The sequence below is a fragment of the Geotrypetes seraphini genome, chromosome 1 (genome assembly GCF_902459505.1).
Source record: "Geotrypetes seraphini chromosome 1, aGeoSer1.1, whole genome shotgun sequence".
NCBI classification, from domain to species: domain Eukaryota; kingdom Metazoa; phylum Chordata; class Amphibia; order Gymnophiona; family Dermophiidae; genus Geotrypetes; species Geotrypetes seraphini.
This window is the reverse complement of record NC_047084.1, coordinates 300590067-300614025: the sequence shown is the minus strand read 5'-3', so window position 1 is coordinate 300614025 and position 23959 is coordinate 300590067. Positions and strand designations below refer to the sequence as shown.

The 23959-nt window shown below is 43.9% G+C and overlaps 1 protein-coding gene across 10 annotated transcripts in view; it reads left to right on the top strand.

Annotated features, from left to right (window-relative positions):
- The first annotated feature begins 4851 nt into the window (after window positions 1-4851).
- LOC117364991 (programmed cell death protein 4-like) overlaps window positions 4852-23959 on the top strand; it is an 80353-nt gene continuing 61245 nt past the window's right edge. For 2 of the 10 annotated variants that reach the window (XM_033954852.1, XM_033954768.1), the window contains exons 1-2: window positions 6617-6760; window positions 22951-23261. In XM_033954852.1, coding sequence (XP_033810743.1) covers window positions 22964-23261 — 298 coding nt within the window. In that variant the 5' untranslated portion in view covers window positions 6617-6760; window positions 22951-22963. Of the gene's footprint in view, window positions 5013-5057; window positions 5190-6616; window positions 6780-7224; window positions 7369-10860; window positions 10982-11202; window positions 11329-22950; window positions 23262-23959 lie in introns of those variants that run through there. The other 8 variants (XM_033954797.1, XM_033954787.1, XM_033954778.1 and 5 more) reach the window with 8 other exon arrangements.

The following is a 23959-nucleotide window of genomic DNA, read 5'->3' as shown; positions in this document are numbered from 1 at the left end:
AGGCCATTCCAGAGCATCCAGGTAGATTTAACTGAACTGCCCCCAATGGGCAGGTTCAAATATATTTTGGTACTGTTAGACCATTTAATTGGATGGGTTGAGGCTTATCCCATGACCATGGCTACAACAACTAGGGTTGCCAAGATTGTCTTGGAACAGATCATTCTGAGGTATGGGCTAGTGGAGAATATAGCCTCAGACCAGGAAACTCACTTTACTTCTAAGGTGCTCCAGGGTATTATGATGGAATTGGGAAGATCCTTGGAATTCCACGCTCCTAGGCATCTGCCCTCATCAGGATGAGTGGAACGGATAAATCAAACGATATTGTTTCTTTATCTAAAGAAACAACTAGCTAAGCTGATTCTAGAAACCAAATTACCGTGGACTAAGTGCTTGCCCCTTGTACTCTTAAGAATAAGGACTGTACCAAGGAAGAATCTAGGGGTGTCCCCCTACGAAATGTTGTTTGGCCTACCATATATGGGTACTATTGGGGGGCTCCCACTGTTTGAGACAAAGGACCTATTCCTTAAAAAGTATATACTGGTGCTTTGTTCATCTTTGTCTTTCCTCAGAAATAAGGGGTTCCTTGCTCAAACACCGCCCAAGGAGTTTGCAATCCATCACTTGAAGGAAGGCAAGTTGGTTCTAATAAAATTCTGGACAGAAACCAAGCTACAGCCTGAGTGGGAGGGACCATTCCAGATCCTACTCACCATGGAGACTGCAGTGCAGATGAGAGAAAGAAGGTGGACCCACTACATCAGAATTAAGGGACCAGTAGAGGCTCCTGCCAAGTGGTGTGTACAGTCAGCAATCAGAGGACCCCCTTCACTTAACATTGAAATGACAGTAAAACTGCAAGAGTGGTTCATCACCCACTCATGATATACTTTGGAGTTTGAGCTTTGATATATAGGGGACTTGGGGATGTGGGCAAGGGAAATTACAATAATTTAGATATTCTTATTTACTTTAGTAGGGTTAGCATATATGCTAATACTCTGCTGCTGTGTGAGAGAGAGAATTTTTGGGAAACCAAGGGAACATGTTAGACTTAAGGAAGAAAATGATTGCATTAATCTGGTTGTTTCTCATGCCTGATTGGAGTCAGACCATTACCACCCCCATGTAAAGGGGCCTACCTGGTTCACAATTAAATTAAAGGAGACTAACATAGAAATATAGAAAAAAGCGGCAGAAAAGGGCTATAGCCCACCAAGTCTGCCCATTCCAAGTATCCCCCCCCCTGGATTTACTCCCTTAAAGATCCCACGTGAGTATCCCATTTATTCTTAAAATCCGTCACACTGCTGGCCTTTATCACCTGGAGTGGGAGTTTGTTCCAATGATCCACCACTCTTTCGGTGAAGAAGTACTTCCTGGAGTCGCCATGAAACTTCCCTCCCCTGATTTTCAGCGGATGCCCTCTGGTGGTCGAGGGTCCCATGAGCCAGAAGATATCATCTTCTGACTCGATGCGTCCCATGATGTACTTGTACGTTTCAATCATATCTCCCCGTTCTCTTCTTTCCTCAAGTGAGTACAGCCGCAATTTCTTTAGTCTTTCTTCATATGTGAGATCCTTGAGCCCCATGACCATCCTAGTGGCCGTTCGCTGAACCGACTCGATCCTCAGCACGTCCTTTCAGTAGTGTGGTCTCCAAAACTGAACACAGTACTCTAAGTGAGGCCTCACCATGGCTCTGTACAACGGCATCACAACTTCGGGTCTCCTGCTGACGAAACCTCTGCGGATACACCCCATCATTTGTCTTGCCCTGGAGGAAGCCTTCTCCACCTGATTGGCAACCTTCATGTCCTCGCTAATGATCACCCCTAGATCGCATTCCGCCGTGGTCCTAACCAAGGTCTCACCATTTAGTACATAAGTTCTACGCGGGTTTCTCTTGCCCAGGTGCATTACCTTGCATTTTTTAGCATTGAAGCCTAGCTGCCAAGTGTTTGACCATAGGTTGTGCAGTTTGATTTGTGCAGCCTGATAAGATTGTGGGGATGTACAAAATCAGAAGAATTATAGTACTGAGGATAAATACATGTGCCTAGGCACTTATTGACCTAATTGGAATCGTGTGGTGGACTACCCAAGCATCAGGGTGGATGGCCCAGACTCCCTCTAGGATCAAGGGGTTCATTTCCATTGTTAAAGGACCCTTTGACCCTAGTTGTAAAGATAAGCAATGCAATCCTATTTTCATAACAATAAAACAGATCTCATGGAGAAACCATATCAAGGGACAGGATTATGCATATGGGGTAAATGACATTTTAATTGGGATGGGGGTTTCCGTCTCAGGGAAAGATCCAGTGGCTTATTGCTTTAAGATCATAGTGGACAAAAACTGGACAGCTAACCACACTGAAACCCGTCCTCTTTTGCCCCAGATTACACCCTTTAAATCTCCAAATGATCCCAAGGGAGTTAAAGTTATGGAAATTAAAGATTTAAGGCAGACATTAGAAATAGAAACAGGGAATGGGATACAAATGCCTGGGTCAAATATACAGAAAAAAGTCTGAATAAAAGTAATTGTTATGCATGTACCTCTGGGTGACCAGTGGCTCAGGTGATACTCTTCCCCTTGGCGTGGGACATGGAGGACTAAGGAATGAACTGTATGCTGGCACTGTACCAAGACTCAACAGGATGGAGGAAAAGGCTTGTCAGTCACTCTCCCAGAATTCCCTGTGCTGCCATTAAAAGACATAAAGGTGCCACCTGTGTTTTCCTCGGTCTGTGGGAACCATACAGCTTGCCTCTCAAGGCACAAAACCTGGGGGAACTGAAGACTTGCATTATGACCTTTAATGTCACATGCAAGGAGGAACAGAAGAACTAATCTGCACTTGGAGTGCCCAGAGCCGACCTGTGATGGTACTGTGTAGGAAGGACTTTGAGACCAATACTTCCCTCTTGGTGGAGGGGTACATATGCAGTTGTATGATTGGCTATATCATTTACCTTGGCATTTGAGAGGAAGAAGATAAAGGGGAAGGGCAGGCCTAAGTGAGACATACTGGGGCATCATTTGTTGATAGAATATATATATAGATGCCTTAGGGGTTCCAGGTGAGTTTAAGGCTCAAAACCAGATAGCAGCTGGGTTTGAGTCTGCTCTGTTTTGGTGGGCAGCTATCAATAAAAATGTAGATTGGATCAATTATGTATACTATAACCAACAATGATTCATTAATTATACCAGGGATGCAGTGAAAGGAATAGCTGAGCAACTTGTTGCCACCAACAGGATGGTCTGGGAGAATAGGATGGTGTTAGACATGATGTTAACAGAGAAAAGAGGGGTCTGTGTTTTGGTGGGAGAGCGTTATTGAACTTTCATTCCCAACAACACAGCTCCTGATGGGACAATTACCAAAGCTCTGCAGGGAATAACTACACTAGTAGTGGAATTAGCAGAGAACTCAGGGATAGAGAACTCGCTCACCAGGTGGTTGGACTCTTGGCTTGGGAAATGGAAGGGGTGGTGGTATCCATACTCATTTCTCTGGAGTTCTAACTGCTGTGGAGTGATGTATAATCCCATGTGTTGAAGGTTGACCCAAAGACTAATAAAAACGGCCCTTAGCAAGCAAATGCAATTGAATCAATATCAGTCGGCGAGCAACCTACTCCTGTTAGAGGAACAACATGAACAGGAAAGTATCGTGGAATTAATGTTATCCGAGCTGGAAGCAGCTTATCGAATGTGATGCAAAATTAATATGGGTATATAAAAGAAAAGGGGGAGGATTGTGAGAAGGGAATTCTTTATAATACTTTTTCTAATACTGTTTGTAATACTCTGGTGTCAATTGTTGCAGATGCATGCAGGAGCAGTATGTGAAAAGAAGGAGGGGGAAGAGGGGAGAAAGAACTGACAGGCTGCCTGGGAAAGAAGGGAGAGGGACATAAGACATTTTTTTGCAGCTGCTTGAGAACATGCGGTCTCAGTAACTGCAAGAACACAGACTCTGCTAGACTAAAGGGTAGCAAAGTGAAGGACATGAAACCATATACTGTATGGGTAAAAGTAAATAAGGTTAGGGTCCCCGGCAGGAGGAGAAGAGCAGGAGTCATGGGAGAAGTAAACAGAGGTGGGAAAAAGAAAGTACAATAGGTAACAGTTGATAGGTTGTCTAAAGATGGGAGCTGCCTCTACCCTGACCAATGGTCAGTAGACAGGAGGGACCAGAATGAAAGAATAAATTAAATAATGTAAAGCTGAAATCAGCTTTGTGGGCCTACTCTGTGTGTATGACACCCTTTCTTGCAAGAGAGTACAATAAAACTATTTGCTGTTTCACATCGGAGTCCTTCCTGATTGCTGTTTCTCACATGTTTGAAATGTTAAGGCTGAATCTAGGTGGGCTCCTAAATACTTTACCTGCAGGAAAGGTGTACGATTTTCAAATAGTTCATCACTAATCTGGTTAATGGACTTTTGGAAATGCCCTTATTCTTTGTGTGTGCATACACAAACAAAACAAAGTTTAATATTTAAAAGCATGATGGTTGGGGAGGTGTTGTTCATTAGGGGCATACAAACTAATAAGAGAGCCATATTCTGTAATGGGTCCAAAATAAACATTTTAAGATATTTTCTTTGAGGGGAAAATATTATATATTCTTGGCATCTATTTTATTTCCAAAGGTTTCACATAATTTTTCCCAACTATTAGAAATAAAATGCTATCGAGTCGAGGTCTCGGAGGAAAACAAACTTGAAAACAGTATGACAGACTGCCTGTGCAGAAAAAAAACGAAACGCTGCCTCTTTAACTTTACTTGCAGCTCCGCAGAAACTTGAAGGCTGGTTGGCTCAAACCATTTTTTTTCCAGGAGGGACGTGCAGTGTAAATACTCCCCACTACGTACAATCCTAACATCACTAAACCGTACGTATATTCCCGCTGTCTCAGATACTATTACCCGGAATACGGTAAAGACAGGATCGCCCGGATTGTCGTTTAACATAATTGAAATTCAGGTGAAAACGCTGGATTTTCCAGGATCCCACGGATTTGTCCAGTCCCCCATTACCCCTTCCAGTAATACCATTTGGGCCGTGGATATTTTTGTTCTGTTTGTAATGTTTATTTCCATTAATCTTTTCTCCTCCTCTCTTCTTCAGAAAAGAAACATTCTGTCTGCTGGCTTGCAGCGGGTAAGTTGAAGGGGTGCTCTGCAGTTTGGTAGAAGCGGGATGTCCTTAAATATAAGCATTTGGGAAGCTATGAATTCAGTTTCCATTTCTTTAAAACAGAGGGGATTGAAGTATGTTGTAGTATTCTCGGTTTAGGGTTTGAACCTTGTTCTGCACCGATGACCACGTGGCCATATTTTAATCGCCTTTGAACATCGTTTTAAGTTGTAAATTCAGTAAGATCGAGTTTAAATAATCTTTTACACATTCCTGTAATGAAATTGCATATGTCAACAAACAGGAAGTACAGTACTGGAAAGGGATGACTTCAGCAGGGTAGAATTAGATCGCATGTGGGGTGCTGACTAGGTGGACAGCACTAAATTAGCGGTGGGTGCTGCAGCTTGATGCTGAGATGCATTGACAAATCACGGGGTGGAAAGCCAATTATTTATGATGCTTTTTACATTAAAAATTAAAACGGATTTTTGCAAAACTCAGTATACTCGCACCATATGTTACCGTTTTGCACAGCTGCCAACCTCCATTATTGTATAAGAAAAAAAAAATCCAGAGATTAGGCCCCCCCCCTTTTTTTTTTTTTTTTTTACTAAACCACGATAGTGGTTGTTAGCACAGGGAACTGAGCTGGTTTACTAAATGGGGGGGGGGGGGGAGTGATTTTCTGCAAAACAAAAAAACTTGAGCCACAAGTTTAATCTAATTTTAAGACTAATCATCCACCCTTTGTCCAACAGGGCTGTACATCTTTATCTAAAATGATAATAACAACTAACTGTACTGGAATTATCTTATTTTCCTTACTATTCTTTAGTACTAAACTAATTTCTTGAAATAACGTTTTTGCAATTTAATAAAGGGCCTAGAACAGGGGTGCCGAAAAGGTCCTTTAATTTTCTTCTTCTACACTGTAGTTTTCCAAAAATAGGGCAAATGCAGAGGAGATGGCAATCACCCACCACACTCTAGGATGAGTATTTCCCTTCAAACACACCCACGTGGACTGAAAAAAGGGGTAGTTTTTACCAGCAAAGAATGGGCAGTCTCTTGAAATAGCCCAGTTACTACCCTTGTATTAAGCTCTAGGATCCCTGGCTAATGATCTCCCTGGGAAGAAAAAAATGCATTGATAGATTCAGACTGCGCTATGATTAATGAAAAACCAAACAAACGTCAGCACGGAATACACCTTTGGAAAATATATTTGGAAGCATCGGGCAATAAAAAAATAATAAGGTGGCTATTTAAAATAAACATAGAGGCCAATATTGCCTTTTATGTTAAAAAGGACCTAGCGGTGACTACACAGTTCTAATGCTCATTGGTGCTGCCAGGCAGATGGAAATACACGTTCCAAATTTTGCTAGTTGGCCCTGGTTTTGGCCATAGCCTAGCTCCACTTTTTGCTTTATTTATTTGAAGCTAGTGGAGTTCTCGTGGAGGGAGGCGGGTTCTCCTTCCGGGCCATTTCCTGTTAGGTCACTTCCCGAGTTGCTCGTGTTACTTGAAGATTTGCGAAGGTAGCAACAGTGTGACTGCAGCTGGGGGGGCGCGGCGGTGCTGCGCTTCAGGTAGGAGTTACCTGTATTGGTGAGCGCCACTGCGGTTCCCTCTTCTGGCTTCACGTGACTGCTGATAGCTGGGGGGGGGGGGGGGGGGGGGGGGGGAGAGGGGTTCACATCTATGCTTCTCTCCCCCACTCTGCAACTCGGCAGCGGTAACAGAAGGAGGGGGCGGACTCAGCCGCAGGTCCTATTGAAGCCGCAAGAAGAGTTTGCGCTGCGCCCTCCTCGTGCACCACGTGCTCTGGCAGTGAAGGCCTTTAAACCTCTTGGCTTGGTGTGCTGGCTGATAATAATATCGTCGCCCCGCCCCCTCCGGATAGGACGCTGACAAAACGTGCTCACGCCGTTCGCCACCGCGAAAGGCTTGCAATTGAATAAAAATGGAATGCAAATGCTGTGCGTGCCAACAACTACTAACCTGTAGTTGTTGGCACGCACAGCAGGAGACGAGCACTATAGCTTCTGCCGCACGTGTCACTGGGCTTTTCCAAGGGTAACTAATGGCTGATAGTGCCCGATAGGGGGCCATCGTCTCCACTTCTTAGCCACGGATCTTCCGAAAAGAGCGACGTGACAGCTGTGATGTCACTGAAACGCCCCCTTAGAGAGCGAAGGTGGGGAAGATTTTAAATGAGTGAGACTCTGATAACACAACATCGCAAATAACGTTTGATAGTGACTGGAATTGCTTATTTAGCTAATGCAGTTTATATGACCTGACCTGAATATTGGGTTACTTGCACATCAAGTCCAAATGCAATGTAATATTGTGAAAATGGGCTCGAGGAATATTCCACAGTTATTTTCTTTATTTATTTACAACCAGACCTGAAAACAAGAATTAACAATCAACCCACAGAGCAGAACTGTTATATGTATTGCTACATAAATATATTATGTTTTCTATTCCACCTTTACCTATTCAGTTCAAGGTCAGAAGTTACAAAGGACAGTTTAGTTTGACATAGACATTTAATAGAGTTGCTAGTAAAGGTAGATCAATACAGTTATTAATACAGTTACAACTTTAAGTAGGCTATCTTTGGCTCATCCTTATGGCCCAGGAGTTGCATTTGAACAGTTTAAAAATGGCTTTTACAATTACCATTTCAGATATTTTGGGTTGGCTCCCTGTCTTGGTACAGCAATGCCTTTAAGTTTTCTGAACCTGAGATAGTGGTCACAAGATCATAGTGGAAGTGGTAGTTGGTTCCAGCATTTTACAAGTTGATATTGGATGGATAAAGTAATTTGCCTGTTAGGTGCCATTGATTTGTGCTCAAGTCCTAGTGACTTGATGAATTACAGATCTAAAACGAAATCCATTTTGTGCTAGTCCGGGAAGGTCCTCCAGCATCCCCATGGTTGTGTTCAACATGTCCAGCCCCAAGTCACCCTCTTCACCTGGTTCCTTTGATCTTTCCAAACATGATGTTCAATGATCTTTCTCTTCTTACAGTGTGACCAAAATAAGACAGTCTTGCTTGGTAGACTTAATTAATACCTGGTCCAAAGTAACAAACTACACAAATAAAATCTGAAAAGAACAGATATGACCTATAAACTAAAAAACCTTTATTCAAAAAGTGGTGATGACAGATAAAGATAGTGATGGTATGGCCCCTCTATCTCATCACTGCTTCAACCAGTGTCCTCAGATGCTTTTGTGCTTCAAAAATTAAATTTCACCAATGCACTTTAATTCTAATTTGTAGCATCCTCTGGTATTACAGTACTTAGTGCCTCCCAATGATCCTTCAGGGCCTAATGCAGCAAGCCAAGCTTCAGAAGTGAACACTAAAGTTTAGCATAGTGTTTGCTAGTGCATGTGTAAAAGAAAAAAAAAATTGATTGTTGTGTACTAATTGACTAATATGCTAAAAAGCTGTGCACTAATAGAAGAGAACACAGGGCACAAGTGCATGCAGATCTGTCCTAGCATCAGTTATATTTTGTGCACAAAACATTGTATCAGTTGTGTGTGTATATTGTGTGTGTTTGTATGTGTGTGTGTTTGTCCAATTATTCTGTACCTTCTCTAATCTTTTGTAAACCGCATAGAACTTCACGGTATTGCGGTATATAAACTGTTATTATTATTATTATATACTAGCTGATGCCCCGGCATTGCACGGGTATTTAATTATAGCAATAACACTGTAAATGGATTCAAATAAAGATACTTTATAGTGGTGAATGAAATTATTTTTTTACAGCTTAATAAAAAGTACAATATTCAAATTATAATGTGAACTATTTGATAAAATGAATACAATACAACTAACGCAAAACGTGATTATAAACAACATTTTTAGTTTCACCTCCTGGAGCAAGAACATATAAATTCTTGGGTGAACCCACCCTTGAGCAAGCAACATAGAGTTGTGGGCCGCGAGACCCCCAGAACATATCACCCCAGGTAGTGAGGGATCTGCATACCAAGTTTTGTTCAAATCGGTCAAGCCGTTTTTGAATTAATGTGAGAATGGCAGCTTTTTACATTTTTTCCATTGACATGAATGGGTGAAATCTGATTTTCTGTTTGTAGCTCCGCCCATGTGTGCAGGTGGGCCGCGAGACCCCAGAACATATCACCCCAGGTAGTGAGGGATCTGCATACCAAGTTTCGTTCAAATCGGTCAAGCCGTTTTTGAATTACAGGGAGAAAGGCAGCTTTTTACATTTTTTCCATTGACATGAATGGGTGAAATATGATTTTCTGTTTGTAGCTCCGCCCATGTGTGCAGGTGGGCCGCGAGACCCCCAGAACATATCACCCCAGGTAGTGAGGGATCTGCATACCAAGTTTCGTTCAAATCGGTCAAGCCGTTTTTGAATTACAGTGAGAATGGCAGCTTTTTACATTTTTTCCATTGACATGAATGGGTGAAATCTGATTATCTGTTTGTAGTTCCGCCCACGTGTGCAGGTGGGCCGCGAGACCCCCAGAACATATCACCCCAGGTAGTGAGGGATCTGCATACCAAGTTTCGTTCAAATCGGTCAAGCTGTTTTTGAATTACTGTGAGAATGGCAGCTTTTTACATTTTTTCCATTGACATGAATGGGTGAAATCTGATTTTATGTTTGTAGCTCCGCCCACGTGTGCAGGTGGGCCGCGAGACCCCCAGAACATATCATCCCAGGTAGTGAGGGATCTGCATACCAAGTTTCGTTCAAATCGGTCAAGCCGTTTTTGCGTGATCGCGGCATATACACACATACACACATACATACACACATACATACCTCCGATTTTATATATATAGATATATATATAATATATCAGTTGTCTATATCTATCTACATATATAGTAACTCTTTGGGTGTCATTAGAGCCACTGTTGGGGACAGGGGAGACTTTTCCTGGTTAGACCCCAAGTTTAAGCAGGTCCAGCTTAAAAGTAAGGAGCAGGTAATTGTCCATAAAAGCTTAATTGCTCTTCTGACAGCATTTAATAGAGTGAACTACGTGTCCCCAAATGCACTGGGATCTTTAGCTCAAATCTGAGGCAGCCTAGCGAAGGATTGAGTAAATAATAGTTTTCCCAGCTGGTGAATGCAAACAGTCAGAGGAAAGTTTTCAGCTATTTTCCAATGCTGACTAGGAAAGGAGGAAGAGAGAACCTTACATCCCTTTTCTACTAGAATTCCTGATGTTAGTGTTGTACAGGCTGAAAATAGAAAGAAATCCCAGTACTTACCTTATAGGAATAGACAGGGTAAACCTTCAGCATGAGCTAAGCAGGGTGAGGGGGAATTCGTCAGGGTGTTTCAGATTCCTGCTGTAATTAGGGAAGCCTGTGTGACCCTACTCAACAATCCCAGAGAAAGGGTGTAGTTGGAGAACATACTCTGTTAAAAGTAACAAGATAGCAGCATAAAGAGATCTGCTGTATAGGAGTGGTTGGTTTTCTCAGAGGCCAGAGGGAAGGAGTGAGCCTGTTGGAAGGCAGGCCAGTTCCCAGAGGCACAGGAAAGAAGGATTTCCCTGGGGAGGGGGAGCTTTAATCCCACAGTCTGCCCAAAGGAAAAAACATTTTTCCTCTCAGGAGCTGTGAGAGGCAGAGAGGCCTGCAGCAGGTGGAGCCCAAGGAGGGGCAGAAGGCTGATATTCCTAAGGAAAGATAATTGTTCCTGATAACTAACTGGAGTGTGGACCCACAGTTTCCTTGGAAGTCCAGTAGGATAAAGAGGGGGGACAAAAGCTGTGCAGCTGGACCGAAGGTGATTTGTTGTGCTGTGAACAGTGGCGTAGGCACCTTCCTCTCCGCCTCCCCCCTCCAACACTTGCACCCTCCCTTCCTTTAAATCGTTGGCAGCGTGAGCAACTTCTCCAGCCTGCTATTTGCGCTGGCGTTTGCTTTCCCTCTTGACATCACTTCCTGGCCCTGTGACCAGGAAGTGATTTTAGAGGAGAGCCTGACCAGTGCGAGCAGCAGGCTGGAGAAGTTGCTTGCACTGGCGAAGATTTGAAGAGGTACAGGGGGAAGCAACAGAGGCATGAGCAGTCCAACTTCCCCCCCCTTTACAACACCACTGGCTGTGAAAGTTTAACTGTTTGTGCAAGAGAGGTAGCGCTGAAAGTTAAGTCTGAAATGTAAATTAAGTGATGTGCTGGGGAAAGCTTGTTTTATGTTTTGAGAGAGACGGGTAGGGCTGATCCCTGGGTTGGAGAAAAAGCAGGGGAAGTTTGAAAGCCTGTTAACTGTCTGTTTTGAGAGATTCAGGTTGGGCTGATCCTTGGGTTGATGAAAAGGAACTAGAGAAGTTAGAAACCTGGAGAGAGAGATGGGTATTGCTGGAAGTCTGAAGCTGCATCAAGGGTGATAAAGCTACATCTGGGAAAGAAAGGAGCTCCTAGTATGTATAGGCCTTAGACTATGAGAAGAAGCTGGGGGGAAAGTGGAGACCCTGTAAGATTGGAAGGGGGATATATGCTTGTTAAGCTGCCCACCTGAGTGATATACTTCGTTAAAGGAAGTAACGAGCTTCTCAAGTTTAAATTGATGAATAAAGTTTAACTGATTGGAAACAGAGGTGTATGGACTCTCAAATTGGCTAACAGGGTGCACAGAAGGCATTGGTGGATTTATCTTCACCACTGGTACCTAGTGGAGGTGCTATAGAATCACTATTGTGCGTACAATTTTGCAGTACTAAATGTACAGAATAGCACTCTCACTCAGTGATTCCCAACCCTGTCCTGGAGGAACACCAGGCCAATCTGGTTTTCAGGCTAGCCCTAATGAATATGCATGAGAGAGATTTGCATATGATGGAAGTGATAGGCATGCAAATTTGCTTCATGCATATTCATTAGGGCTAGCCTGAAAACCCAATTGGCCCTGGTGTTCCTCCAGGACAGGGTTGGGAACCACTGCTTTAGCTTATGCAGTTTATAAGCTGATGCAATTTTTGCATCATGCCAGAAGTCCACACTTATTCTAGCACACCTCCTCTCATCATATCACTCTTCATTGTTGTCAGTTTTGGGGGGTTTTCTTACCCATTTTCATCAATTAAGACAACAACGTTTCCGATCCTGTATATTTAAGTAAATAGAAAACTGAGGTGTGAAATGTTCACTAATGCTACCGCAGAACAAGCTAACCTTTTATTCCACCTCAGACCTTGTGTTAAATCTCTAAGGGCACTCAGTCTCCTGGTCTTCTGTCACTTCTGCATTTGCATTGAATAACTAATAGGTTCATTGCTATGGGATTTAAATGAGCTGTGCAACAATATCTACTTAAGGCTTGTGCTCAGAATTCATTTTTACGTAAGGCACTTGTAGTAGTGCATAAAATTATGTGCAAAACCTAAGCTAAGCTGTTTGCAAAGCCCAGTAGCAATTTGTTACATTGGCCTCTCAGTATTCTAACAACTGATATTCCAGTTCTGAGATTAAATTTAAGATCACCTAGGAACTCTTCTATTAAACTGTGCTAGCAGTTTTCTAGCATGGGGAGCCACGCTGAAAGGCCTGCACTGCTCCCATCGCTCATAGAGTTCCTATGAGCGTCGGGAGCAGCGTGGGCCATTCAGCGTGGCTCTCTGCACTAAAAACTGCTAGCGCAGTTTAATAGAAGAGGGGATTGGCATAGTCCTGTTTTGACCCCTCAATTATTCCACTCATGAACTCAAAACACGCTTTCTATTTTGCTAATTGCATTTCCTCCTCCAGAAATGCTGACACTGAAACTGGTCATATGTACAGCAGAGGTTTGGGAGTGGTGGGGCCTTTGAGATACTTTCTCATAGCATCTCCATATCCAGCTGACCTGGGGAGCAGATCTGACTCTGAAGATTTGCAAGGCTGTGTTCACCTTTGTTGCTGAGCTACTGAATTGACCTTTTTTTTTTTTTAAACATCTCTTTATTAATACTGATTAAGCACTGATACTCATAAACACTGTATACAAGGCCAAAACATTTCATAATTCACCCAATCTCCACAATGGGGGTCTGGATTCTTATAACCCCCCATACCAACAAACAACAGTGTAAGCACAGCAAGCAGTGAACAAAAAATTCAAGCAAATTAAACAAACTTGTCTTGCAAATTCCCCACAGCCCATCCACCCATCCCTAATACCCGAAAAAAACCTTCTAAATCCACCTTCCCTCCCCCTTCAACCATCTGTCAACATTACTTGTTTGACCATTTTTATTACATGCTTGATTGGCAAGAGGTAGATGAAAGCATATTAGTACAGATACTATCAGATACCTGGGAAAACTCCAGGTGTGAGAAACAAACTGATGGAGGTGACAGCTGCCGAAATCCACTACAGGCTTATTATGTGAGAAGTGCAGGGCTGGGTCACTGAGCCTCAGTGAAAGATTGTGGAGTAACCCATTCCACTCATTGCCAGGTACTGCACCTTAAATACTGTGTGCAGTTCTGGTTACCACATCTCAAACAAGATATAGCAGAACTAGAAAAGGTACAGAGAAGAGCAACGGAAATTTATTTATTTAAAAATGTATATATCGTATATTACCTATATGGTTTCCATAGTAACAAGCATAAAATGTTAAACAAACATACATAATTCAGCTGTTAAAAAAACAACACTCTTAAAAATGGTCGGTAAACATCAGAAATCTTCAAATCCAGTTTGAATATAAAATGATAAAAGGGATGGGACAACTTCCCTATGAAAGAGGCTAAAGCAGCTAGGGCTTTTCAGCCCAGAGAAGACATGGCTCAGGGTTGATATGATAGAGGTCTTTAGGTACTTTAGATAGACTTTGAGTCTGCTGGGACAAATGGAGAAAATGCTTGTTTTGTAATCCATTCTGAACTCCTTTGGGAAGATGGGCTAGAAAAAAATTAAATAAAATGCTGAGTGGAGTGAAACGAGTAGATATGAATCGCTTGTTTACTCTTTTCAAAAATAGTGTGATTATGGGGCATGGGATGAAGCTCCTAAGTAGTAGATTTAAAACAAACCAGAGAAGCTATTTCTTCACTCAACATGTAATTGCCAGAGAATGTGGTGAAAGCAGCAAGATTTAAAAAAAGGTTTGGGTAATTTCCTAAAACAGAAGTCCATAAGCCATTCTGTTACGTAAACATAGGAGTCTCTACATTAGGTGATAACTCCTTGCTCACGAACTGTTTGCCCAAGGATATCAATCACATTTTTCATCTTCTCTTTCACCAGTGGAGTACAGTGCCCTCTCCAGTTTCCCCTTCTGCAAGCAAACTGAGACATTGTGTTCTGATCTGCTCTATTCAGTTTTTATTATTTTGGGGTAATTTTCTTCTGTTTTGGGAGACTTTGGTGCCAGAGGACCCCATTTTTGGGGCTATAATGCCTGAGAGAGTATGCAGACTCTGCAAGGGTGGGCTGCAGCTTGCAGGGCAACCCACAGGTGTCCCTGTTGAACTACCCTGCATTGTGCTTGTGCGAGGCTCGGGGTCCGTTCCCCTGGGAGCCAGCTTGCCTTTTGATTTATCAGAGGCTTGAGCACAGGCTATGGGAGTCCCTGTGTGAATCCCTTTGGGTTTCAGGGAGCTGGTTGTGTTTTAAACTTCTCCTGTTACACTGTGAGGATCTGTGGGGGTGGAGACCTCAATCAGTGTTTATCCAACTGGCAGCCTGAAGATCTCCAGGTGTGGACTGTTTCCTGCAAGGATTTGAGGCAGAAAGTCTTCTCCATTCAGTCAGGCTGCAGCAAAGCTGATACAGGTAGACACCAGAAAGGCACAGTGAGTACAACCCATTATTTCCTATGGAGAAAATATGTGGGGGGTGGGGGTTGTCTGAAAAAGTCAATTTTAAAGATTTCTGGGGCCAGAGCTAGGGTCCTCCTCCAAAACCCCTTTCCCTGACTTTTTGGAACTTCAGGGAAGCTCCCATTGGCCGTTTTTGGTGCAAATTCACTGACGGTGGCCCTCTTGGATTATAAACAATCTTTTTTTTTTTTTTTTTCCTAATGCCTCCATATGCTTCAAAACCCCTCGATTTGGCTCAAAATCAACTGGGATGGACTCCAGGTTGTTCTGCCCCTATATCATGCCAGTTTTGTGCTGGATGGTTGGCTGAGGAACATCCGTGTGCCGTGAGGCATGCGAGGGAAGGGTGGGAGCCTCTGGCTTAGCCTACTCTGTGCCCTATAGGGCTGAGGAACCGCAAGGAGTCTGTGTGGTAGGGAGAGAATCTTTTCCAGAGACCTCAAACAGCGAAGGCGGGAAATACAAGTGCATGGACATGGTGGAGCCCAAGAGAAGTCAGTCTGAGGTCCATCAGGTGTGTATGGGGCCACCTGCACAAAGATTTACCCGAGAGTTTGTGAATCTCCTATGGAAAGCTTATTTGACAGGTCCGGGACACACTGCTAACTGAAGGTGTGCTGGAAGTGAACCAGGGAGAGATCCCTCTTCTGAAGGCCTGTCTGACACATGAGTGACCAAGTGGAACAGGACTTGGAGGATTGGCAGTCAGACGCCATGCCTTTATTGACCCAGGGCTCATTTGCTTTCCTAGAGAATTACAGTTCCCTGTCAGGGACCAGGAGTCAAGAAGCCATAGTTGCCCTTAATCAGGGAGATGATCAAGTCTGCTACTGTCCCACATGTTATTGCAGGTGCACTTGGAGTTAAAGCTGGAGCCCCAGAGGCTATCCACTTCACAATGCTTGTTCATGAGTGGCTCAGATGCTCAGACCATCTTTTTCCTTGCACATCCAGGCATCACCTTGCTGGTCACTGAACAATGGGAGATTCTGGAAGGCTCCCTAAAGATAGCAAAGACTATGTCTAAACTTTATCCTATGGCTCTGGAGTTTTAGCAACTATTCAGTCAGCCAAAGGTGGATTTCACGTGGCTCAAGTAACTAAACGTATCTCCCTCCCTAGTGAGGGGAGACTGATGTTAAAAGATGCACAAGATCTCAAGGTGCTGGCTTGGGCTCAAAGTGGCAGCCTTGTTGCCATACCAGGTTAAGGCAGAGTCCTACTGTGGAAGAGGACATCTCTCCCCAGCTAGTGCTGGAGGGGTGGATTATGTGGCAGATGCTCTATATGACACCATCAGAGACATGAGCAAGGTTTTAGCATATGCCATTTCATCCTGCAGGCTGTTCTTGATCAGGCAATGGGTGAAAAATTTGGCCTCCAAAGCCACTCTGAGCAGATTGCCCTTCAAAGGGCAGATGCTATTTGATAAAGGCTTAGATTACCTTATGGCCAACGTGGAAGATCGCCACCCTAAATCTCTGCCAGACAGCAGACCTTGCCGACTCGTTGGAGAAGGCAAAGGCAATTTTCGTTCCTCCCAATGTTCCCGCCAGTACTTTGTGGGTTCCTCCGCTCAGAGATCTTATCAGGGATCCAGACAAAGATTTAACAACTCTAGTTGCCAGCAAACCTTGGGGTTTCATGTCAGCACAACCTCCAAGAAGTCACAATGATGCCAAATCAGCAGCCATGCCCCCCGCACATTGGTGTGAGGCTGTCAGTATTCTGAAGAAAGTGGGAAAAAATTTCCTTGGACCGCTGGGTCCTAAATATTATTTGAGAGAGGACCACAAGATCGAGGTCTATCACCCTCTTTCAGATCTGTTCATCAACTCGCCAGCAGGATGGCCAGAAAAAGAGGACAGGGTCTTGGTGACGGTGCAAGGCTATTAGATATTCAAGCCATAGAACCAGTTCCCGAAGAAGAATTGGGCTCTGGCAGATACTCCATATACTTCATATTGCCCAAGAAAGGCACAGAAGACCAACCCTGGACCTAAATTTTGTGAATGCGGTGCTGAGAATACCACACTTCCACTTGGAGACAGTTCAATCAGTCATTGTAGTGGTGACTTCAGGGGAATTAGCTTCCCTAGATCTGACAGAGATGTACCTTCATATTCCCATTTTCCAGACCACAGGAAATTTTGAGATTCCATGTCCTTCAAAGACATTTCCAGTTTGTGGCTCTACCTTTCAGGTTGACAATAGCCCCATGCACCTTCACCAAGGTGATGGTGGTGGTCGCAGTTTACTTCTGCAGGATGGGGATACTTGGACAATTGACTGGTCAGAGGGCGAACAGGCAGTGCGACAAGTTGAGGATCTCCTACAGGATCTGGGCTGGGTAGTCAACTTCAAGAAGAGTCATCTAGAGCTGACCCAACGTTTGCAGTATTTGGGAGTCTGCTTCGACATGGCAAAAGACCATGTTTTTCTTCCTGAACCATGCAACAGAAACTTAGGAAGCAGACTGTAGAGCTCTTAAGTAATGCCGAATCCCACAGCTTAACATTACCTCCAGGTACTGGGCTCGATGGTAGCCACTCTGGAGGTAGTTCCCATATTGGTTCAGCCTGGTTGGAAGAGAGGCCCCTATATGTGTTTCCACCTTGGCCCATGGTAGGCTGAGTCATCTGTAGAATCGTGAATTACCTGGGACTTGTGATCTTGGTAGCTCCAGATTGGTCTCACTGGCCATGCGGATCTAATGTGTTTACAATGAGACAGATGCATCAAACTACCGGTGCACAGTCAGGGACCAATTCCCATGGAGAACTCGGAGCGCTTTGATCTAACAGCATGCCTTAATCCATAAGAGTTATTCGAAGGTCATTTCAACTCTCCTTCAAGTAAAAAAGCCATCAACCTTTGTGGCTTATGCTAAAGCCTGGAAGGCTTTCCAACTCTGGTGTGCCAAAGATCAGGTAGAACCTTTCGAAGCGACAATTCCTGTGATCCTGGCATTTCTGCAGGCTAGACTAGAGAAAGACCTATTGGTGACATCTCTCAAAGTTCAGGTGGCAGGCCTTTCGTACTTCTAACAATAAACCCCAATGGTTCACCGCGGAGATCTCGCACCTCATTAAGGAGAAGAAAAAAGCGTTTCTCTCCTACAAGCGCACGGAGAAAAGAGAGGCAAAAGTAGAATATAGGACCAGGTCTACAGCGGTCAAAATGGCAGTTAGGGAGGCAAAACTTCGAGTGGAAGAAATTCTGTCAAAAAACATTAAAAAGGGGGACAAATCCTTCTTCAGATATATTAGTGACAGAAAAAGGAACACAGGCGGGATAGTACGCCTTAGAAGACCGGACGGAAGTTACGTGGAAGCAGATTCCGATAAAGCCGAACTACTGAATGAATACTTCTGCTCAGTCTTCACCTGTGAGGCACCGGGACACGGTCCCCAGTTGAAGGCAACACAAAGCACAGAAGACCCGTTTCAGAATTTTGAGTTCACACCAGGTGAAGTTTACAGTGAACTGGCAAGACTCAAGGTGAACAAAGCCATGGGACCAGACAATTTGCACCCAAGAATGCTCAGAGAATTGAGCGATGTCCTGGCGAAACCGTTGGCTGAGCTATTCAATCTCTCCCTAAGTAAGGGGAAAGTTCCCCTGGACTGGAAATTAGCTAATGTCGTTCCTCTGCATAAAAAGGGTTGCAGGGCAGAGGCTGCGAATTATAGACCGGTGAGTCTCACATCAATAGTGTGCAAACTCATGGAAACACTAATTAAAAGCAAATTGGACACGATCTTGAATGAAGGGAATCTTCGGGATCCCAGTCAGCATGGATTCACCAAGGGTAGGTCCTGCCAATCCAATCTCATCAGCTTCTTTGACTGGGTAACAAGAAAGTTGGACTTGGGAGAGTCTTTGGACGTCGTGTACCTGGACTTCAGGAAAGCTTTTGACAGTGTCCCACACCGCAGGCTGCTAAGCAAGATGGAATCGATGGGGTTAGGAGAGACACTAACTGCATGGGTCAATGATTGGTGAGTGGCAGACTTCAGAGGGTGGTGGTTAATGGTACCCTCTCTAAAACATCGGAGGTGACCAGTGGAGTGCCGCAGGGCTCAGTCCTGGGTCCACTCCTTTTCAACATATTCATAGGGGATCTGACTCAAGGGCTTCAAGGTAAAATAACACTATTCGCCGATGACACCAAACTATGTAATATAGTAAGTGAATGCAGTTTACAAAATTATATTGCGCAGGACCTGCTTACATTGGAAAGTTGGTCCTCAACCTGGCAGCTAGGCTTCAATGCTAAGAAATGTAAGGTCATGCACCTCAGAAGCGGAAATCCATGCAGGATGTACTTCTTGAACGGAGAAACTTTAACTAGGACTTCAGCAGAACGAGATTTAGGAGTAATCATCAGTGCAGACATGAAAACTGCCAATCAAGTGGAGAAGGCTTCATCTAAGGCAAGGCAGATATTGGGTTGTATCAATAGAAGTTTCGTCAGCCGAAAGCCTGAAGTCATAATGCCGTTGTACAGGGCCATGGTGAGACCTCATCTGGAGTACTGTGTGCAATTCTGGAGGCCACATTACAGTAAAGATGTGCGCAGAATTGAATCGGTTCAACGGACGGCCACCATGATGATCTCGGGGCTCAAGGGTCTCTCGTACGAAGAGAGACTGAACAAATTGCAGCTCTACACTCTTGAGGAACGTAGGAAGAGGGGAGACATGATCGAAACATTTAAGTACCTCACGGGACGTGTCGAAGTGGAAGATTATATTTTCTTTCTCAAGGGACCCTCGGCCACAAGAGGGCACCCGCTCAAACTCAGGGGCGGAAAATTTCATGGCGACACCAGAAAGTATTTCTTCACAGAGAGAGTGGTTGATCATTGGAACAAGCTTCCAGTGCAGGTGATCGAGGCAGACGGCGTGCCAGACTTTAAGAATAAATGGGATACCCATGTGGGATCCCTACGAGGGTCAAGATAAGGAAATTGGGTCATTAGGGCATAGACAGGGGGTGGGTAAGCAGAGTGGGCAGACTTGATGGGCTGTAGCCCTTTTCTGCCGTCATCTTCTATGTTTCTATGTTAAGGGGGAAATCTATTGCTGGCATCTCATCTGGATGTGACCCAGTTTTTGAAAGAGGCCCTCAGATTGTGGCCTCCGTTGCGCCAGCCTTTTTCATCCTGGAATATTAATATCATCTTGAAGGGCCTTTCTAAGCATCTATATGAGCCTCTTCAAAAGTTGTCCCTTCTAGATTTCATGGTGAAGATGATATATCTGGTGGCATTAGTCTCAGCGAGAAGGATCTTGAAATTGCAGGGTCTTTCCTGTAGAGAGTTTTTCCTCAGGATCACAGATGTGGGTGTTTCACTATGTATGGTACCTTCCTTCTTACCGAAGGCTGTGTCTGCCTTTCACATCAACCAAGAGCATTGCCCACCTTTCAGCCTTTGGGTTTGACTAAGCAAGATAAGATATTGCAGATATGCAGAGACTGGATGTGCGAAGAATTTTAATCCACTACCTGGAAAAGACCGATGATTCTCTGCATTCTGATCATTTTTTTGTTCTAACCAGTCAGTCCAAAGAGGCAGCCCAGCATACAAGGTTTCTATCGCTAGATGTATTCATTTGACAATTTCGTCGACATACAATGGCTGTGACAAACAGCCACCTATTTCTCTCGAAGCTCATCCAACTAGAAGTGTGGCCTTCTCATGGGCAGTTCCGCCCGAAGAGATCTGTAGAGCAGCTACTTGGTTTACTCTCCATACCCTTACAAGGTTCTATAGAGTGGACGTGAGAATGCCACTTTTGGATCCTTAGTTTTGCGGGCAGGCTCATCTGTCCCACCCTAGATGTCTGACATTGCTTTGGTATGTCACCCTACTTACAGACTCCTGTGTTTATGTAACAGAATGAAAGATTAGGTTCTTACCTGGATAATCTTCTTTCTGTTAATACACACAGGTGTCTGTACTGTCCACCTTGTGGGTTTGCAATTTGCCTGCTCTTTGCCTTCGACAACTCTATAGTCCGGAACTGGAGTTCTGTCAGTTGGATGAATATGAATGCATACATTACTAATAAAATACTGAGTTTGTTGGGCTTTGGAGCTCCTTATATGTTTAGTGCTAGTTGCACACAGCAGGTTGATTCATGGTTACATCTGTGTTGCAAGTTCATGCTAATTATTGTTCTTTTTCATGAGTTATAGAGCAGAACAGAAATGTATGGAAGTGTGTGATATCGCTGGGGAAATTCCCCAGGCCCTTCCTTCTCCTTTCTTCTGTTACAGTGGAGATCAATTGCATTGGTACAAACTGAAGAGGGCATTATACTCCATTGGTGAAGAAGGAGGAGCTGAAAGATGTGATCGCCACCCTTCTGCAAGAAGTTGCAAGCTGTAAGGAGCCACACCCAAGAGTTTCCGTAACATGGAGCATTGTCTGGGAATTGAACCTCGGCCTCCGGCCAATACACCACAGTATGGAAACTCTCTTGAGTGTGGCTCCTATGGCTGTTTACAATAAACTCCATGTTCTCCATACACTTACAGAGCACAAATTGATCACCTAACGTACTGACTCCTTTGTGTATTAACAGAAAGAAGATTATCCAGGTAAGAACCTAATCTTTCATTATTAAAATGACTTGGGAAAATCCACTGTGTATTCTTAAGATAAGCAGCATAAAATCTGTTTTACTCCTTGGGATTTTGCCAGGTACTTGTGACCTGGATTGGCCACTGTTGGAAACAGGATTCTGACTTTGTTTGTCCCATTATGGCAACTCGTAAGAACATAAGAATAGCCTTACTGGATCAGACCAATGATCCATCTAGCCCAGTATCCCGTCTTCATGGAGGCCAATCCAAGTCACATGTACCTGCCAAAACCCAAATAGCAGCAGCATTCCATGCCACTGATCCAGGGTAAGCATTGACTTCTTATATGTCTTTCTCAACAGCAGGAACTTATCGTAATCCTTTTTAAAACCAGCTATATTTACCACTCTTACCACATCCTCTGGCAATGCATTCAGAGCTTAACTATTCTCTGAGTGAAAAAAAAAGTTCTTATGGTAGAAGGCTGGTTTTCAAGAAATATAGTGCATGTCTTTCAGATGTGGATGTATGGTGGGTCAGGGTATTTTTTCCACTTAAAGTAGTCCTGATAAATTGGAAATACCCATCTAACACCCTTCCATCCAGAAGACCTATGCTTTGCACACCTTTTCAAGCACTTCAGGGCAGTCCAGGCAGAGATAGGGTGGCGGCAGCAGGCAGTAGAGAAGGTGAGCAGGGAGCAGGCTCTATAAGGGAAGATATGGAAGAGAAGCTGGACTGTAGTAGGAGAGGTTGGGAAAGGAGAGATGAGGTGGTGCACAGCCTAAGGTTTGCCTAGAGTGTCTACACACCCTTGGCCTGGCTCTGATTTTCTAGCAACAACTTCTACTTCTTAATTATATTCAGGTAAAACAATATTCCTCTGATTTGTTTTAAATGTGCTACTAACTAATTTCATGGAGTGTTCTTTATTCTTAGTACAAGTATGCTGGAGTTTCTAGAATTTATTAGAGATAGAGTGCATGAATTTTGCCTGGAGCATGCTGGAGTTCTTGAAATATATTCCTTGATCCAATGCTCAGTTTCCTCTTCCACTTCACATGTCCATAGTCATTTGTTGCTTTTCATCTATTATTTCTCTAATTATTTTAATTGTCATTCATTTGTCCCAATTTCTGTGTATATATTCTTTCCATTCCTCTTTATTTTCCATGCTTATTCTTTCCATTCACTCCCAAACTACCTCTTTTATCCTTACTATTATTTATCTTTTGCTTTAGATGTAGAAGTGCACTGGAAAGGAATCGGAAGAAGAGAGAATTCCCACCCTAGTCCCCCATCTCCTTACTTGCTTTCTTGTTTCACTTCTTCTCATAGTTCTCTTGTCTCTTAGGTAACGTTCTAGAATGAGCTCTGGAGAGGAAGACTTGGATGAAGATCTGATTGATGGAGAAGTGAGCAGGGACTGGACTCCACAAGAGAAGGCCCTACATGAGGCTCGCATCAAAGCAAAAGCTAAACGCCGCCTGAGACGGACTTCCTCCCGTGATTCAACCCGTGATTCAACCCGTGATTCAACCCATGATTCCACCCGAGAGTCCCAGTCTGAAGCAGGGGAACCCACAGCTGACCCCAGCAGTCCCAAGGGCAAGAACTATGACAAAAAGTCACGGATGGGGAAGGGTCGAGGACTCCCCAAAAAAGGTTAGATGAAAAAGTTGTGTGTGAATAGGGGCTGGGATCATCAAGGAAGAAAAGGTTTTTTTTTAAAAAAAGCTGAAGATTGGGCAAGGAATGAGCGTCATAGGGTTTGACTGTCCCAGTTGACTGGAGCACCAGGCACAAACAGTCTTTAAGAGGAAGTCCTGTACTGGTTAAAGCAAGTACTAGAACTCTGAATCTTGATTGCACTCCCTGGTGTCAGACATGTGATTTTTACTACCTTATTGATCAATCTTCCATGCAGAAAATGAGATCTTCCCATTCAAAATGTGATCAGTTTGTTATTGTGTATGTATAAGTGGTATTTAACTGTTCTGTATAAAAAAATAGGTATGATGTTAAATCTCCATTGTATGCGTCTGTGTTAGGATTAGGGTGATGGGAGGAGAGCATGGTTTTTTTTTGTGCTTATTGGACCAAGGGCCAGATGCACTAAGAGGATTCTCATGAGATTCTCGGAGAGGGTGAGAGCCAGAAGGCCTTGAGCATGCGTAGATGCTCAAGGCCCAGCAGAGAACCGGTTGCAGGCACTTTCAACACCGGTATGCATGGGTAAGGACAGGGCCGGTCAGTAAGGGGGGAGGAGGCGATTGAGAAGGGAGGGAGCAGTGCCGGTGGCCTCGGAGAGCAACAAACCTGGTTCCCGGGGTGGAGTGGGGGGCTTGCAAATCGAGTCAATG